This window comes from Poecilia formosa, unplaced genomic scaffold (assembly GCF_000485575.1).
Source record: "Poecilia formosa unplaced genomic scaffold, Poecilia_formosa-5.1.2 Scaffold53, whole genome shotgun sequence".
In the NCBI taxonomy this organism is placed as follows: domain Eukaryota; kingdom Metazoa; phylum Chordata; class Actinopteri; order Cyprinodontiformes; family Poeciliidae; genus Poecilia; species Poecilia formosa.
The window spans coordinates 1973698-1992578 of NW_006799992.1; the positions used below are offsets into that span (position 1 = coordinate 1973698).

Genomic DNA, 18881 nt, shown 5'->3' on the forward strand with positions numbered 1-18881 from the left:
AAAGAAAAAAAAAGTAACTTAGTCTTATTTTTCTCATCCCTTGAAATTGCTCTTGCAAGAAATGTAGTTTGAAAGAAAACAGTTTTAGTAGACTAGCAAAATAAAAGTCTAACATTTTTATTTACCCAAATATGCTCACAGAACTCTGAAAGTAATGAAAAATGTTTGTGTGAATCCTTTCAGCTGATAATTGTGATGCACTTGTTACCGTTAGTCGTGTGGAAAATTGCTTTAATAAATATGAAACATTGTATACAAGCTATTAGGAGATATCAGGAGAGTATGTTAGTACGTCACATCCTTCTTCCTGTGCTGTTAACAAATAACTTGCAACCATTTGTCTTTATGTTTTTTCTCTTGATTCTATCATCTCAAACTAAACTTTTAATCAGCACAATTTCTTTTTCCTTTTCTCCCCAGGACATTAATGCATTCAATGAAGCGATTGAGAATGAAGAACTTGAGAAGTTCCTCAAGCTATAAAGGGAATACTCAGCATCAATGTGGGACTTTTGGGAATATACTAATGGAATTAGCTGCACAAACTATTATGAAAGAATATATTTTTGCTCATCTATGTGCCATATGGTATGCTTTATTGCTTCAAGATGCCAAGACATGTTGTCTTTTGAGAAAAACATACGGGTTTCTGGGGTAGCAGCACATTTTTGAATGTTGTAAAAGTGAAATAAAGTATCTCAAAACTGTTTGACTTATGCGTTATGCTCATTTATTTTGTAGTTCTTTCTTACTTCAGTCATATAATTTCACTCTACAGTAATCAGCCAACCTTACAAGGCATTATTTACAACCTTTTGAGCAACAGAACTACAAAAGGTGAGGGAAATGTTTTGTTTTAGAACACATTTTTTAAAAAACTTACTTAAAACATGGCAATAAGCTTAAAGGAAACTTGATTTTTATTGAATTTATTAAAAATGTAATTATTAAATATAAAAATGTTTTTTTAAATACTTTTTTTCAGTACTTTCAGCCTACTGACAGAAGAAAGATAAGCATTTCGGAGATTTTATCGAGACATTTTTCCAAAAGTCAGATAAAATGTTTTCACAATTGAATAGAATGTTTTCTCAAATTTGCAAATAATTATTGAAAACAGACGAGAAAAAATGCTCTTAACAGAAAGTACATCAAGCAAAAATATTCCATGCGTTTGTATTTGTGACGTATTGCTCCAGAATGATGCAGTTTAACATTATTAGATATGTTTTGACATATCTAATAAAAGTAAAAACATTGCTTTTAAGCAACATGTAGAGTGAAGAGAGAGGGGCAATGGATTCTGATTAATGATCAGTTTGGAAGTACAGAGAAAGTAGGTCAATATTGATGAGCAGAGCCAAATGATGCGGATCACATAAAGATTCGGAATTCCCATCATCATCCTGCGGGTATTAAACCAATGTCGCAGCCTTATGACGTCCTCTTTACCCGCTACCCGAGAGGAGGATTGGGTGCGTTTCCCTCACTGCTGACACAATCTGCACGAATAATCAAACATCTTAAGTTTTTATTGAATCAGACCTTATTGTTTATGATGGATAATAACTCTACTTTTATGTCTCCAATATATTGCAGAACTTTAAGTTCGCCATCCATCGCAAATCTACAATGGCCGAGGAAGGGTGAGCATGACGCTTCTTTCAGCTACAGCTACATTACCAGTGCGTTTGGAAATGGAGAATATAAGTAGCTGGACTCATAAGACCCAACTATTAAACAATACGGAGATGCTAAGCTAAAGCCTTGAGAAGCTGCGTGTAGTCTCATAGGTTTAAAGCTTCGAACGACGCTTTGGCACAAGCTAGGAGGCTGGCTAAGCTGAGATGTACGTTCAGAATGAAATACGACTCTGATGGGATCTGTTAGAAAAAAATTACTTAAATGCGGATGCAAGGTTTAAGATTAGGGTGCCTTTAAATTAACCCTCTATGAACATACGAAGTTGCAATCCATAAACAATAAGAGGAAAGATGGATGGGTACTCGTTATGCGACTTACTGAACATTATTTGCATGCTTAAATCTGTTAATATGGGGATTGTTTTTATTCAAGTGCATTCAAAAAGTGATCAAGTCCCTTACAGTTTTCTATTTAAAAGAAAAATGAGAGAAGCTACTTAACTTAGGCTTTATAGTTGTACTGAATTTTGTGACCAATTTCCAACCTCTTAGTTTTATTTATTTATTTATTTATTTTTTGCAAGTCTTTAATGCATCAATACTGATATTGACAAAAACTCAACAAACTCTAGCCTCTCTTTAAGGGCTTCAAGAAAAGGACTAAGACTGTTTTCCATACTCTGCCATGAATAGGCCTGTCACAATGTTGCTGGGCGATAAATTGTCCCAGAAGATTTTGTGATCATTCCGGTATTGTATTTGTTGCTGCTGTTAGGCCAGGATTCTCTCAAAAATAGTTTTAGTCTTAATTGGTTTTTATCCTGGTAAAATAAAGATAATTAATAATTATAATAATACCATTGTTGTTTTGAAACCATTTTCAAGTAATACAATGGCAATGACATAACAATGCAAGTTCAACATTTCAACACTAAAGAAAGTAATTCTAGTGAACATGAACACTGGAACTGGAAGACATTTTAAATATCCAAGCAATATCTATTTGAAAATAGAAAATACAAATAGAAAAAAATAATAAAATGTGCTCGAGTGCCAGCGTTTAAGGTCCAGCGGGTCTGAAGACTGAAGCTTTTCTGAGCTCTGCTTAAGTGATGATTCAGTTCTTTGTCGGATACCCCTTCACTCTACAATGAGTGAGATTTTCCGTCTGATGTGCCAGAAGCTCAGTAAAGTGCGCTAATTTCTCAAACATGAAGTTAAAGTTGTCGCTTTAAAAAAAAAAAAGCTTTCTTCTCGATAGCACTGCTGCCGGAGGTGTGATGGATGTCAACACCGCTCTCCCCGAAGTGCTGAAGACCGCACTTATCCACGACGGCCTTGCACGTGGGATCCGTGAGGCTGCCAAGGCCCTGGACAAGTGAGTGGAAACGCCTTAGGAAATGCCTTTAGCACAAAAAAATTCAGTAATTATCAGCCTACTTTAAAAAAAACAAAAAAAAAACACTTATCCTAGAAGCGCAAGCCATGTCAGAAAAACAATGCTTGGGTAAAATATGTAAGCCTATTGCAGGGGTGATGCAGCTCGGCTTTTCCAGAGCTGACGGTGAAGGTCAGATATCCAAAGAAAAGTTTGGTAACACTTTATTTGAAGGGGTGTGCATAAGACTGACATGACACTAACATGACATAACACCTGTCATGAACATGAAGGAGTCTTTATGAATGTCTATGACTGTTGTCATGAAGTGTCATTCGGTAAATAAGGACACTTTTAATGCAAAGTTGCTCTAAAAGTTGCATTAAAAGTGCCATCTTTCCACGATTTTGTAAATAATGACAATTTAATGCAATTTAATAAGTCATGTCAGTCTTACGCACACCCCGTCAAATAAAGTGTTACCGAAAAGTTTTATTTGCTGGAGCGTGGCAGATATTTCCGATGGTAGAGTTGAAGGAATCGTGCTGCTGTATCAGTGATGATAACTTGGCTCCCTCTACTGAACTTTGTGAGGAGATCGCCTCTGTTACCCAAATTCTGTCTGAGATGCAGTCCAGCACACCGCTTGTAGTTACAACTCAACCTGCCAAGATTTGCTCGCACATCAGTGTTTATGTCGCAGAAAATAGTGGGACCTCTTATCAATCAATGTCAAGCCTGTTTCAGGCTGTTTTGCTCCAATTACATTTGCTTTGATATTCCTTCATGTCCCCACCCTGCTTTGGCAAAGAACTACATTTAACCTGGCACTTGACTTAATGTAATGTTTTGATTGTTGATTCTATGTTGCATGGCTTTGTGTTTTTGTGTTTGTTATGATGTAAAGCACTTTGAAATGCCTTGTTGCTGAAATGTGCTATGCAAATAAAATTTGATTAATCTAGAATTTTCTGACAAGATTTTTGCTCTTTAGTGCTGCAGTGATTGGCTGCTTTTGTTCTTTTCCTAACATGGAAAGTGTTGTCACCCTGCGTCGTATGTGCCATTTTTGTTTTTATGCATATTTATTTCTTACATCTAGTAATTTTCTTGTTTTTTTTTGCAGACGTCAGGCCCATCTCTGCGTCCTGGCTGCCAACTGTGACGAGCCCATGTACGTCAAGCTGGTGGAGGCCCTGTGCGCCGAACATCAGATCAACCTGATCAAGGTAAGCGATTGGTTTATCGAGGCAGATGTTGGATTCTTGTACGTTTTGTGAAAGCTACTTCTGTGTCAGTGATGACAACTTGGCTCCCTCTACTGAACCCTGTGAGGAGATTGCCTTTGTTACCCAATTTTGATCTGAGATGCAGTCCAGTTCACATGGCTTTTATTTCATCATTACTTGGATTTCTTTATGACGTAAAGCACTTTGAAATGGAAAGTTGACGTTTATTCCCTTTGTGTGACTATGTCGCCATTTCTTATTTCGAAGGTTGACGACAACAAGAAGCTTGGCGAGTGGGTCGGACTTTGCAAGATCGACCGCGAAGGAAAACCCCGCAAGGTGGTGGGCTGCAGCTGCGTTGTCGTCAAGGTAAAGGCTTGATTTCTTTGTTGATGAAAAAGGAGTTCTTTGCTTAAACTTGTGTGTAAAGTATTGTTAAGCCTATGAATGTAAAGATCTCGCGTATTGTAAAGTCCAGGAGGCATTAGACGAGGTCAGCCAGTCAAGTGAAGGTGCTGTGCGTTATGCTATGCAGCTGTCTGATTACTGGCGAGATAATGGCCACAGTACGAGCCCCATCATCTCGCTGTGATATCTGGGGTCCCTTTAAATGGCGACATGCGCTGTAAAATGCAGCAGTACTGTACCAGAGGCATGTATGCCTTATGCTTGCAGCTGTTAAGGCTTTATTCACCATGGAAATGCAACACCAACTTAGTTCTTGTTTTCTGTGCAGGATTATGGCAAAGAGTCTCAGGCCAAGGATGTGATTGAAGAATACTTCAAATCCAAGAAGTGAGATGTTAATAAAATGTGGAAATGAATTTGCCTCTGGTGTTTTACTTCCAACTCTTCTTGGAACTTACAGGCTGGTTGCTGCATGTAAAGCATCTTCTACATAGAACTGCACTGGATCCATGTCCAGGGTTACATGCTCTGATCGATAATTCAAAGATTGTACTTTGAAATGGTTATTGCATTATTGAAGGGCTTTTGTTTGTCACTTGAATGCTATTGTGTTGCTTAGGAAAGGAGGCATTCAGAAAAAAACAGATTTAAAAAAAGAAGAAACCAGACCCAAAGATCAAATCCTTACAATTTAATTTCTGACAAAACCCAAAACATCCACTGTCCTTGAAATTTATTGGAAATAATTTACATAAGTTTTTACCACAGATTGCATTTTTATAGCAAGTTAACCGCCAGGAAGAAAACCTTAGAAAAACATGTCCCCTGTTATACATTATGGACTCTACAGAGATTCCTTCAGATTAATAATTTGCAGGGGAAGGTACATTCCAGGTGAGGTCTTCCTTTCGCCCTGTGTGCTGAAAAAAAGGATCTTGAACAGAAACGTCCCAAGAAGTCTTCATCCTTGGGTTCCCAGTTAAGCTGCATGAACAAAATTTCTCACTTTTTTTTTTTTTTTTTTACATGTATAGATCCAGAGGAGGAGGGCTGAACAGGGCTTCTTTATCACTTTCAACTTAAGACTGTTTAGAGTTCATCAATGCAGACGTTCAAAAAAGACAGGAGAAAGGGAGATCAAACCATTGCAGTCTAACGTGTTCTTAAATAGTTGTACAAAAGAAGGCTGCTTGTTTCCATCAACATTGCATGAGTCCATTTCGCCGTGGTAGTTTACAGGTATTCGAACTCCAGTGCTTGGTGTAACGCCAGCAGGTCAGAGTGACTGGATATCCTCCAGAAAGGCATGTTGTGCTGTGAAGCAGACGCACAAGGTTAAAACCAGAAGCCGTTTCCATGGCTGCTTGCCACCACCTCAACTCATGCAAGCTACGCTACTGTAGCTTGGAGCTGCTTGCTATGCAATGGCACCACAAACAAAACCCATGCAGCGCTAACATTAGTGGGAAATGTGCTTGTCACTTTCTGCTCGGGAATTAGTTTTGACGGACGTCGAGGAGCCAGAAATATTAACGCGAATGTATAACTTGAGACAAAATAATTTGTTTTGTATTTTTCTGTGCCGCGCTCTATAAAACTTCAACTTTCATGGCTCGTTAAAGAAACCTTAAAATATGCAGGTGAATTGAGTCCACAGCCACGCTTTGGCTGGCAAAATAAGTTGATGTGATGCTGTAGAAAGGAAATAAAATTCTGAAATCTGTGCTTTTAACGGTGCATAAACATTTTGTTCATTTGAAATTCAGTATTTAATAAGATATTGAATTAAATGCATCATTGAAATTATTATACATTTATCGGATGCATTTTCTATTTTATTTAAATTGACACCGTTTATTTAATAACTTGAGTATTGAATCGTCAGCGTATGCCCTATAAGATGGTTGATGGCTTCACCTAATAGGAAACAGAAATCATACAAGTTTCTGTTCTCAAGTATAAAATCCAGCAAATAACACAATCCTACAGGTATTTTTTTTTAAAGCCTATAAGCACTACATTAAAGTTTTATGCTCATTAGATGCTTTTAGCTTTCAGCAACTGAGTGGAAACCAAATCTTCTCTGCACACGACTTCATGTTGAAAATGGAACCATTGAATTTCTAAGACACTGGAAACTGTAGGAGCGTCTTTTAATTCTAACTTAGAAAAAAAGAAAGTGACAAGAAAACAACCCAGTCTTTAAAACAATCCCAGCTCCAAGCGTCACAAATAAAATCTGAAGCTGGAAGGATAAGAAAACATCTCTAATTTAACTAGAGTAAACCAATACTAACAAAATATGTTGTTTTTTTTTTTTACTTGTAATTCCTTATTGTAGTAAATCACAGCAGAAGTCAAAAAATGCATTACATCACTGGAACAAAAGCAGCATATTTAGGCTAAACACGCATGTCCAAAGCTTGGCTACTGTGTATACTTGGGCAGGCTGTCACTTAAATTTTGACCAGAAACATGCTCCAAAATGTTAACTCAAAAATATAGTTTGTGACGCTACAAGCACTGGGCAGTCGTCGGCACGCTCACGGTCCGACCTCGATTAAAACACCACGGTGTTTTAATCGTGAACATACACTCACAGAATGATCTAAAAGTCTTTACTTAAAAGAAGCAACATTTATTTCTACAGCTGCAGGATATTATTCCCAATCTTTATCATCACATGATACACGTTAGAGTTAAGAAGCAATATAAACGACTACATTTTTACTTTTCTGCTGTTGATAAAACAACACACGTTTGAGAAGTTTTTGGTTTATTCCAGCGCATTCGATTAGTCTCAGGTGCGAGTAGGTTGCATTCTCGCTTCAAAATGGAAAAGCCGTAGGTTTTGCCAGTTGCTTCGTTGCTAACTGCAATTAGCAAAACCAGGCTGTAGCAATGCGTTTCTCTCTATGTTTTGCCTTTAAGCACAATGACGCAAACAAGTAATTTAGTAATAAACTGAATTACTTGTCCGCTCAGGCCTGCTTGGTAAACTCTAACTTCATTGGACGTGCTTGTATTTCCCACTCGTGTTGTTAAAACTGCAAACCGGTTTCTTGCCGAAAGCGCCAAAGCATACTCAATTATCCAAGCTTTGCTCTTCAGTATTCACTCTTAACAGTTGCAATGAAGTTATCCCAGCACACTGTCAAACAAAGAAGCCAGTCGACCAGAGAAAGTCAGAGACCAACACAAAAAACCGCTGCAGCAAAGAAAGGCAGGTTTTGTCCAATCAGAGCTCACGCTGTGCAGAGTTGGCGGATTGGAGGGATCAAGCGGTGAGGTTGTGGTTCCATTACCTTTTTGGCCGCCTGTTCCTCTTCCACACCGTCCCCAATTACAACATACACTACTTTCCTGCCAAACCTTTGCATTATGCGCTCAAAGCAACTCTCTTTTCCTGCAAAAAACAAATGAACAAGGGGGAAGGAAGGAGGGTAACATGGTCAGAGGGGTCAAAGCTCAGAAGCTGTTTGTTTACCTGGCTGGCGGCATGCTCTTCATCCTTCCCATCGCCAATCACAACATATGTAATGTTAGTGCCAAAGCGGGAGACTATACGCTCAAAACAGCTCTCTTTGCCTGGAGACAAACAGACGGCTTTCACAGGTTTTCCATTTGTTTAGATGGATATGAAAAGAAACACAGGAAGGATACATCCAGATACATAGATTAAAGAAATGCGTCTTTTCATGTGATGCCGTTTTTTTTTTTTTTTTTTTTTTTTTTTAATCAATTGGAAACATAAAAATTAGCAACTGGACACACCGGTACTGGGTTTTAGCTGACTTCACCGTGATTCATACCTTAATTAACAGAATGAGCATCCAGTGTGAAATTATTGCCTTATTTACGCAGCTTTTCTTCTTCAGTCTCGTCTCACCGCCATATTATTTTTGCTTTTTCCCCAAATTATTTTCTACTCTTCCTATTTTCTCTACTTAAAAATATTCATCTTGGGGTTTTGTCTAGCCTTCTCACTCAAAGAAAGTGTAGATTATTAAACTCTGTATACTCATCTCCTTTGAACACTCCCTCACTCATCTCTCTCTGTCTTTCTCTATACACACACACACACACACATATGTATGTATGTATATACACATTTCCTCTGTCTGACTTTGTTTTCAAATGCAAAGATCATGTCAAGACTTAGAAAGTGATGAATATTTAAGTTTCTATGCATTAATTCGCTATAATGAAGTGAAATGGCGTAATACATGCATTTTGAGGCAGCATCTGAAACACACTGCTTTCCTGTGGGACATCATGGAAAAAAAGTCAGTGAAGATAAGAGACTTGTGGCCTACAAAATGATTACGTCAGTCAAACAATGAATCCAGCTACCCTAACATTCAGGAAGTAGAAGCTTTCTGTGCCCCATAAATGAACGTGTTGGTGCAAAATGTTTATTTCAAACCCCGTAACAAAAGCGAAAGGCTGCGACGATGCAAATCGACGCCGGCAAGAGGTGTCATTATTTAAAGTGAAACGAATCCTAAATCTACTGAGATGAACTGAAAAGCCAACAATAAGAACATCCTAACTGACCTAAAACAGTAAAGGTTCGGTTTGATTTAATGCCAAACAAAAGAGGGGATTCGACTTGTAGTGCACCGTATATAAATATCTGATTTCAAATGTGAACGCTTGTCCAGAATGTTTTTAATCACACTTCCAGTTGTTTTGCTGTGAATGCAAGCATGTCTAAATCAGTGGCAATTTTGTTGCACCTTTTTCTCAACGTAAAACCCAACAGGCTTACTTGAATTGTCCTTCTCATTTTTAAGAGTGGCTTTTCTTGTCATTTTTACGCACCAGGGAAATAGGACGTTATTGGTTGTTATTTAAAAGTTCCCAGACAGCTAAAAAAATAAAAAATAAAATATGACATACAAAAATTCCTGGGTTTAAACCTACAGAGTGTGAAATATGGTACTGAATGAATCTCAAGTTGAATCACATTCTTCACAAATTGTTTTCAATAAAAGATCTATTGATGTGTTTATATTTTAACACATCTTTACCAGAAAACCTAATAAATCTCCCCTTGATGCATTTCACATTTATTAATCAGGGATAATGATTTTGAGTTATCAACTTGCCGGTCAAGATTAGGGCCAAAAAGTTGAAATCTGGTCATCAGCCAATTCTTTGGTACATCTCTATTTTAATAATAACAAGATCTGACTGGGGGCGAAAAGAGAAGAAAAAAAATGACTCAATACTTTTGTACAGTGATATTTACAGTTGGGTTTGTTGAAAATGATGTCATTCATTCCACAAAACAAAGAAAAACATAATAGATACCCTTTATTGGACTCTAAAGTTTATCATATTTCACGTTCCGTGTTATTTGATGTGAGCCATGCAGAATGTGTGTGGTTGTTCCTGTGTGTGTGTGTGCGCGTGTGTGTGTGTGGTGTGTGTGCGGTTCCATACCTATTTTTGTAGCACTGTAAATGTTTTCAATGGGGAAAACCGATCCAAGACTATACAGAAGAACCTTCGCCAGCGCCGGTATGAGCTGCGTCGTTGTCACCAACACATTTACACAGTTACTCCTGCAGGAGGTGAAAGCAACGTCAATGGATAACGGAGGCTGATTATTGAATAAATGCTTTTTTTTCTTTTTTTTTTCTTATCTATGCCCTTCGAATCAAAGACGCAATGCATCGACCGTCTTCAGCAAGAAGAAAAGATGTTGCTCAGAATTTGAGTGAAAGAGTGACCGTGAAAAATGTATGCGAACCTTGAGCTTATGATGGACAAGGACTTGAGTGCGTGGGTGAGCCAGGAATCGGTCAGAGCCTCCACCTCTGCTCTTAGCTGCAGCCAGGCATCTCTCTTTGCAGGGCCCAGCAGACCTTTAACACAACAAATTAAATGTAAATGTTTTTTGTTTTTTTTTTTTTTAAGAATCCAGCATTAAAACAATTGTTCTACCCTTGAAAAAGAACGATTCAAAACGAAATCCCAGAAAGATACGTTACATTTGTGCCAGTGATGAGTGTGTGTGAACAAAAAAAAAAAAAAGAAACGTTCTTGAACAATGTCTCCTTTCAACTAGTGACCAAGGGATTCCTTGTTGATTGGCTTACCCCCTACATTGTTTTTGTATGTGCTATACAACTCTTTGACCCGTCGGTAGCGGAAGGCCAGCTTCCTCATCCAGTCGACCCCACCGCGGACCCCCGTAGCCAGGCACAGGTTGGCGCTGGTTGCAGCTGCATGGAAGCCATCAGTTGCAAAACTGTAAGTACTGTCAATAATAATGATATGTTTTATTTAAAAAGTCTGCTCTGTTAGAAAAAAAAAAGCTTAATTATTATTAGTCATGAAAAAGTGATTTGCACGAAGCAATTTTAAAACGACTTTTAGGAACCAGAGAGCTAATTAAAGACAAGAGTTTCACCCAGGACGATGAGAGCTGCATGCAGTAGCGCTCATTTTTTATTTTATTTTTTTTGCAGAACAGTTAAATATTACATAATCACCTTAAGTCTTGGCCATTGTCATCTGAAGACACATCATCAATATGTACCTGATCACATTCCTGCATTGACAAACACATAAATGAGACAATTATACCACAGAGAACAAAATGTTATGCCACATTTTATCCCCCCCTTCCGTCAGAGTTGACGGATGGAGACAAATTCAAAACAATGCCAGAAGGTAACTTGCTAAAGGTCAAAGGTCAGACAAGTGCAGCTTGAACCAACAGGAATTTGTAAAGCACGCAGCCGGAGTTACAGCAGCTTGGATCAAAGCGTACTGGTCTTCATATTGTTTGTGTCAAAATAGCCCAATCAAAGTCCTGATCAAACTTCAACTGTGAATATGTGACAAGACTTGAAAACTCTCAGATGATGCTTACAGGATCCGACTGAGCTTCAGTTACCTTCCAAAAAATAAATAAATCAATTTTCAGTCACACCGACCCTACCTTTCAGATATTTATTTGTAAATTAAAAAAAATAAATAAATAAAAATACAAATTTCATTTTCATTCGATCTCAGTTCTTCTCTAAATTATGTTTTAACCTAAAGTACATTAGAATGTGTCAAAAGTTATTGTTTTTCTGCAGAGCCCTTCACTAATTGAAATAAAATGAGTGGGTTTTTTTTTAACCACAAGAGGGCAGTAGTAGTATATTGATACATAGAATGCCCTTGTGCTAAATTTATAGGCCAGTTATCTTAAATATATTTGATTGTTTTTTTGTGTCATCTCTCACCTCCAGGTCATTAAAGAATAAGTGTGTGTCAGCCATGTTGAAGATCATCTCTTCCATCCGCAGACCAAGTGTGACTGCCATCGGAGGGTCCTGAAAAAGAATAAAACACAACAAAGATTAAAAAGAACAATTTTATCATCTCCAGTCCAGTTGTAAAAAAAAAAAAAAATAAATAAATAACATTTTACAATCAGCACACTTTTCCAATTCACACCTCTGCCCTCCACCCACTGCTGGAGTTGGTACATTCTGCTCATCACACCAGACGGTGACAGACAAGCTGCACTTGCCCTGTCCCATCAACATTCCTAAAACTTGCGGGGGGCCCGGGGGGAGGACAACAGGGTGAGCAAAATGAAGTGTGTGCGTCCCCTCCTGTGCGTACTGCAGAGAGTCGGTACCCTCGGAGGCAGATGCTTTAGTTTATTTGGTATGTGAATGGTTTGCGTGTGTGTGTGTGTGTGTGTGTGTGTGTGTGTGTGTTTGGGAGAACGCAGTCTACCCTGCCAGCCCGGGGCTCAGCTGCAAAAACCATCATCTGTGACGGGTCAGCGCGGGTCGACAGCTTGCTGCACAATTCGCTGACACTATTAGATGACTAGAATAGAAAGATACTTACAGGAGGGTGAGTGAAAGTTAAAAAGAGGGAAACTTGCACAGACAACATTTGTGGGGCTGAGAATAAGTAGAAAAATAATGAATTACACAAGAGTACTGAGTGTACTCACTTTTGAGTCAGTAAAATTATAATTATTTCAATGGAGAAATGGCCAACTATGTGCTTTGTGCTGTCCATTAAAGTCCAAATGGTTTCGTCTTTCTGTCAAAAAATGTTTCCTTCCCTCATAATCTTAAAAAAAAAAAAAAAAAAAAATGTTTCAAGTTCAGTTGCACGTTGCATCAAGCTGCAGCTGAGAGACATAAAGAGTTTGATATAAATGTGACTGATATCCCCAAAAGCTGTTAATGAGAGTGAATTTATGTCTTGTAGTTTCTGAATCAGTAGAGTCAATTATAATTTGGGATTGATGCAAACAAAAACCAAATTAGTCAAATTAATAGAAGGTGAGAAAATGCTAAGCAAGTTTCTCAATTCAAAACATTGAATGATCATAAATGTTCTCGTCCTCTTAAAAGTTTTCAAAAGCAGCCAACCCAGTTTTAGTTTGCTCTCTCAAGAAATGAAAGCTCGGGGGTCACAAGTTGCTTATGCGTTTCCTCTTGAACCAGTTCAGTTCCAAGTATCTGAACGTGATTTTAAAATGTTGATTTTTAAAATAGTTCAACTCCAATTCCAGCCCCTCCAAACAAAATCTATGTAGTTTGAAATAATAACGTGCATCACTCCTATCATCTTGAGAAAATGTAAAATGTGTTTGAGCTGAACAAAACAAAACGAGTGTCCTCTTTCTTAACATTGAGTCTTGAAAACTATTTTCTATGTTTACTCGTTGTAGGCTTGCATGAACAGGGATGATTGTCTTTTAAAAATTAGATGTTGTTGGACAAATTTAATTATAAAAATGTATTTCATTTGACAAAGATATGATGTATTTTCATCATGTGGATAAATCCAATTGTTCAGCCATGATTGGAGACAAACATTAACTTGGGAATTTTAGACCTTAAAAGCAAAGCAAAAACCTATGTTCTACCAATTTGTTTTTTTTTTTTATTTATTTATTTAATTTTCAAGCTTAACATATAAAGTAAACTTTATTAAATGCACAGAAGTTCAGAAAAAAAGCACAATAAAAAGCTATTGCACAAAATTGCTGACTTTAATATTATTGTTAGTGTTATTTTTTATTTAATCAAGCATAATATTACTATCCTAAAGGTATCATAGTGGCTGGTTTAACGGGATGTTTTGGAAAACCTTAAGTTTAAAGGTAATCCTGATTCACCTAAAGTGGGTGTGATAAGGTTGTAGCCTCAACATGAGGCCAACCTGACCAATCCTGCCCTGTATTTGTTATTTATGACCAGGCCTTGCAGGTGTGTGTGGGTAACATGTCACGGATGTGCTGCCACTTCAATAATAAACCGCCAACCGCCACACTAAGGCAATTCTGCGTTTGCCCACAACAGTTGGAAACCTCTCGCACCTTGTTATGCCTAACGGAGAGTGCATCGAGTTAACGGTACGCCCCGAAAGACATTGAGTCAATCTCATTACCAGATTGCAGACCTCAAGTTAAAACTTTTCCTGATTGTTTCTCCACAATAAGTGTGGGAGAAACCGAGCTGGATCAACCGCTAAGTCCACATGTGTTTCCATGTCTCACCCCCACACTCTACCAATTTACAACTCATCAGGACGTTTCTCATACCCATTAAATGTAATTTGCCAAACATTAAATGAGGGGGGGGAAAAAAGAAAAAGAAAAAATACTGCACAAATGCAAAGTACTTCTGTGCCCACAAAACTGCATCTGTAAAACTTCTGAACTGCCAGGGAGTTTCGTGCCAGTTTGGCTTCACACTGTGAGTGTGTGCGCGCGTGTGTGTTCTGCCAGTTTTTGTTTTACTGCCAACAGAATCAGGATATTAGACCTGAGCAGGTTTTAAAAGCCTTTTGCAGGCTGGCTGCTGTAGCTGCAGTTGTGCACACAGGAACAACGTCGCCCAGTAAATAGATGTAACCCGGGGCACAAAGCATGATCCGAGATCAGAGCCAGGAGCTGTTAAAATAAAGGGAAGTATAAACAGTGTAGCCGGTGTGTGATAAAGTGAGACCACCAAATAAGTTTAGAGAAAATTGAAATAAGCATTACTCAAAGTAAGAAATTAGCACATAATTCTCATTGGTTGTGATTAAACTAATGAAGGCATTGACAGTTATGAATAGCTTCATTTAAAGGCTAATTTTACTGTGTACGTGGTCATAAATTGACCGTAACATTCCTGGAACTTTTAATGTAACATAAGTAATCTACTGAGAGAAATAAAGGCACATCGAGGACTCGTTCTGTTATTTTTGAGTACGTTTTGTGTAGTCTTGGACTCTCGTCTCAGAGCTGGTGAATTTTCCTTCGAACTGCTCTCGGGGCAAAACAGGACCAGGTGCTCACTTAGCGTTAGCTCTGTCTCCGCTGCCAAAAAAGTAGTGCTTGACATAGAAATGCTTCTATCAGTTCTTCTATAAACCCTCCCCCCCCCAACTATTTCACCACTACAATAGCATAAGCTCCAGGCACACAGTAAATACATAGCGCTGTTATCACAGTTTAACAGATTTTGACTGTGTGTGTGTAAACATTGTGTTTTAATAATCGCCAGCTGCTTTAAATCAGCCTGTGTAGCTCACGTTTGCAGCGGTGTTTATAAATTCCAATTAGCTAAAAATTAGTCTGTTGATAATATAACAACAGTTATTGTGGAGAAACGATGTTTTGCAACTTGAACGTTTTTTTTTTCCATTTAATCAAATTAAAACCTCAAACGTCATTGTATTATGTTAGTATTTTATGAAGTTTACCAACATAAAGCAGCCCATAAATGAGAAGGGAAATTAACTTTAGACTTTATTTTACCAAAAAAAAAAACATTTTATGTGTTCATCCTTCTTAAGTTAACACTTTTAAAGAAACACCTTTTTTTTTGCTGTATTTACAGTGGCTGTTGGTGCTAACTCTGCCCATAAAATAACCTCGTGTTGAGATCCATCTTCCTACAAACTCTGATCACATTTCCTGCATCTGCTAAAGAAAAGCATTCCTGCAGCATGATGCTGCCACCACCATTTTTCACCCCCACCACACAAAGCATCTTACATGTAAGCCAAAAAGTAAAATGCTAATCTCATCTGACCAGAGCAACTTCCTCCTTCCTTTGTCTGCAAGACTATGGCAAAATGATCCAAAATTTAATCCAAGAGATGGCTTTAGTGTTGTGTTAGTACACGTTTGTGCAAGATCTGAAAAACCAGTTCATAACTGCATTTGTAATAGGATCAGTGTGTCTCGTCTATAGTGGTTCTACTTTAGTAGGGAAGCTCTATCAGCGACAGATAGGCATGTCTTTAACATTTTACCTACTTCCCCCCCAAACTGACTGAGATCGTTCAGTCTGGATGGAAAGATTTTTCCAGAAGAAACCGACGGTGATGTAATTCTATCAGATTATGAGAACGGTGTCATACGTACCTTGCCGTATTTCTGCGCATAGGAGCCTGTGAGCAAAGAATGGAAGACGATGATCGTCTCATCTAGATCCCACACAAACACTCTCTGCAGAACCAAACAAAAGAGATAAGAAAGTATTTCACAACAACCAAAATAATTTTTTTTTAAAGTTTTGGCTTTATACTTTTATTGTACAAGACACTGAAAACTGTTCCACGTCTCTTATCCTTTGCATTGTGGTCAACAGTAAGCAGGTTGGATAAAAATCAAACGAAATACCATATTTCCATTGAGATTTGAATAGATTGTTTATTCAGAACTCCAAGTGCTCTGTGAGAGCGAGTTCTTTAGTTCTTTACCTCCAGGTCACTGTCAGGGGGAGGAGAAGGGTTGTTTTTGCGGCCCCTGCCGCGAGACTTGGACCCCCCACTCCGGCAGGCTCTGTCGTCCAGCTCTTTGATGGGCGTGGAGGGGCTCTGCACTGTATCAAAGTCCCCTGAGAGCGAGTAGAGAGACACAGAAAATGTGCTTGAAACATTTCATATTTGGAAATCCTCCCAAATCTACCTCAAAACTACACAAGCAATCAAACTACGTCCAGTGCACTGGAAAGCAATAATGTGGTTAGAGCTGATTTCACAAGTGTTCTGTTGCTCTAAATCAGACTTGTACTGGCTGTCAAATTTAATAATTCAATGCAACTGGAACGCCAGATCAACTTAAAAGAAAGCAGGAAACCTAAAAAAAAAAGAACAATTGGTTGTTTCGACAAATTTTGGGATAACGGGAACATGTGAAGGTTTAGCAAAACGAGAAGGAGAAAACTTGTGCGATCTGATTGCTCTTGCATAGATACTGCATGTGTGTCTGCAAAGGAATACAGAAGAATGCGCACAAAGACACACACACACACACACACACACACANTATGTATATACACATTTCCTCTGTCTGACTTTGTTTTCAAATGCAAAGATCATGTCAAGACTTAGAAAGTGATGAATATTTAAGTTTCTATGCATTAATTCGCTATAATGAAGTGAAATGGCGTAATACATGCATTTTGAGGCAGCATCTGAAACACACTGCTTTCCTGTGGGACATCATGGAAAAAAAGTCAGTGAAGATAAGAGACTTGTGGCCTACAAAATGATTACGTCAGTCAAACAATGAATCCAGCTACCCTAACATTCAGGAAGTAGAAGCTTTCTGTGCCCCATAAATGAACGTGTTGGTGCAAAATGTTTATTTCAAACCCCGTAACAAAAGCGAAAGGCTGCGACGCTGGCAAGAGGTGTCATTATTTAAAGTGAAACGAATCCTAAATCTACTGAGATGAACTGAAAAGCCAACAATAAGAACATCCTAACTGACCTAAAACAGTAAAGGTTCGGTTTGATTTAATGCCAAACAAAAGAGGGGATTCGACTTGTAGTGCACCGTATATAAATATCTGATTTCAAATGTGAACGCTTGTCCAGAATGTTTTTAATCACACTTCCAGTTGTTTTGCTGTGAATGCAAGCATGTCTAAATCAGTGGCAATTTTGTTGCACCTTTTTCTCAACGTAAAACCCAACAGGCTTACTTGAATTGTCCTTCTCATTTTTAAGAGTGGCTTTTCTTGTCATTTTTACGCACCAGGGAAATAGGACGTTATTGGTTGTTATTTAAAAGTTCCCAGACAGCTAAAAAAATAAAAAATAAAATATGACATACAAAAATTCCTGGGTTTAAACCTACAGAGTGTGAAATATGGTACTGAATGAATCTCAAGTTGAATCACATTCTTCACAAATTGTTTTCAATAAAAGATCTATTGATTTGTTTATATTTTAACACATCTTTACCAGAAAACCTAATAAATCTCAGCTTGATGCATTTCACATTTATTAATCAGGGATAATGATTTTGAGTTATCAACTTGCCGGTCAAGATTAGGGCCAAAAAGTTGAAATCTGGTCATCAGCCAATTCTTTGGTACATCTCTATTTTAATAATAACAAGATCTGACTGGGGGCGAAAAGAGAAGAAAAAAAATGACTCAATACTTTTGTACAGTGATATTTACAGTTGGGTTTGTTGAAAATGATGTCATTCATTCCACAAAACAAAGAAAAACATAATAGATACCCTTTATTGGATTCTAAAGTTTATCATATTTCACGTTCCGTGTTATTTGATGTGAGCCATGCAGAATGTGTGTGGTTGTTCCTGTGTGTGTGTGTGCGCGTGTGTGTGTGTGGTGTGTGTGCGGTTCCATACCTATTTTTGTAGCACTGTAAATGTTTTCAATGGGGAAAACCGATCCAAGACTATACAGAAGAACCTTCGCCAGCGCCGGTATGAGCTGCGTCGTTGTCACCAACACATTTACACAGTTACTCCTGCAGGAGGTGAAAGCAACGTCAATGGATAACGGAGGCTGATTATTGAATAAATGCTTTTTTTTCTTTTTTTTTTCTTATCTATGCCCTTCGAATCAAAGACGCAATGCATCGACCGTCTTCAGCAAGAAGAAAAGATGTTGCTCAGAATTTGAGTGAAAGAGTGACCGTGAAAAATGTATGCGAACCTTGAGCTTATGATGGACAAGGACTTGAGTGCGTGGGTGAGCCAGGAATCGGTCAGAGCCTCCACCTCTGCTCTTAGCTGCAGCCAGGCATCTCTCTTTGCAGGGCCCAGCAGACCTTTAACACAACAAATTAAATGTAAATGTTTTTTGTTTTTTTTTTTTTTAAGAATCCAGCATTAAAACAATTGTTCTACCCTTGAAAAAGAACGATTCAAAACGAAATCCCAGAAAGATACGTTACATTTGTGCCAGTGATGAGTGTGTGTGAACAAAA

At 38.1% G+C, this 18881-nt stretch overlaps 3 protein-coding genes and 1 long non-coding RNA gene across 4 annotated transcripts in view; 3 read left to right on the forward strand and 1 right to left on the reverse strand.

The window, feature by feature from the left end:
• Positions 1-712, forward strand: part of LOC103138663 (SH3 domain-binding glutamic acid-rich-like protein 3) — a 2473-nt gene extending 1761 nt beyond the window's left edge. Inside the window, exon 3 of the mRNA XM_007552957.2 lies at positions 421-712. Within this exon, the coding sequence (XP_007553019.1) occupies positions 421-483 (63 nt within the window). The 3' untranslated portion in view covers positions 484-712. The remainder of the gene's footprint in view (positions 1-420) is intronic.
• A 705-nt stretch (positions 713-1417) lies between these two features.
• rps12 (ribosomal protein S12) lies at positions 1418-5074 on the forward strand. Its single transcript, XM_007552958.2, has 6 exons — positions 1418-1475; positions 1600-1646; positions 2905-3021; positions 4148-4250; positions 4518-4619; positions 4987-5074. The coding sequence occupies exons 1-6, from the start codon at positions 1437-1439 to the stop codon at positions 5047-5049; spliced, it is 471 nt and encodes a 156-aa protein (XP_007553020.1). The 5' UTR covers positions 1418-1436; the 3' UTR covers positions 5050-5074.
• A 260-nt stretch (positions 5075-5334) lies between these two features.
• The window catches only part of eya4 (EYA transcriptional coactivator and phosphatase 4), a 57745-nt gene continuing 44198 nt past the window's right edge, over positions 5335-18881 (reverse strand). Inside the window, exons 17-20 of the mRNA XM_007552959.2 lie at positions 18608-18722; positions 18298-18419; positions 8146-8246; positions 5335-5972 (exon numbers count right to left, since the gene is read on the reverse strand). Of these exons, the coding sequence (XP_007553021.1) occupies positions 5892-5972; positions 8146-8246; positions 18298-18419; positions 18608-18722 (419 nt within the window). The 3' untranslated portion in view covers positions 5335-5891. The remainder of the gene's footprint in view (positions 5973-8145; positions 8247-18297; positions 18420-18607; positions 18723-18881) is intronic.
• On the forward strand, positions 8253-18063 carry LOC107836347 (uncharacterized). Its single transcript, XR_001662232.1, has 2 exons — positions 8253-9135; positions 17327-18063. It is a non-coding gene; the product is annotated as an uncharacterized LOC107836347 (long non-coding RNA).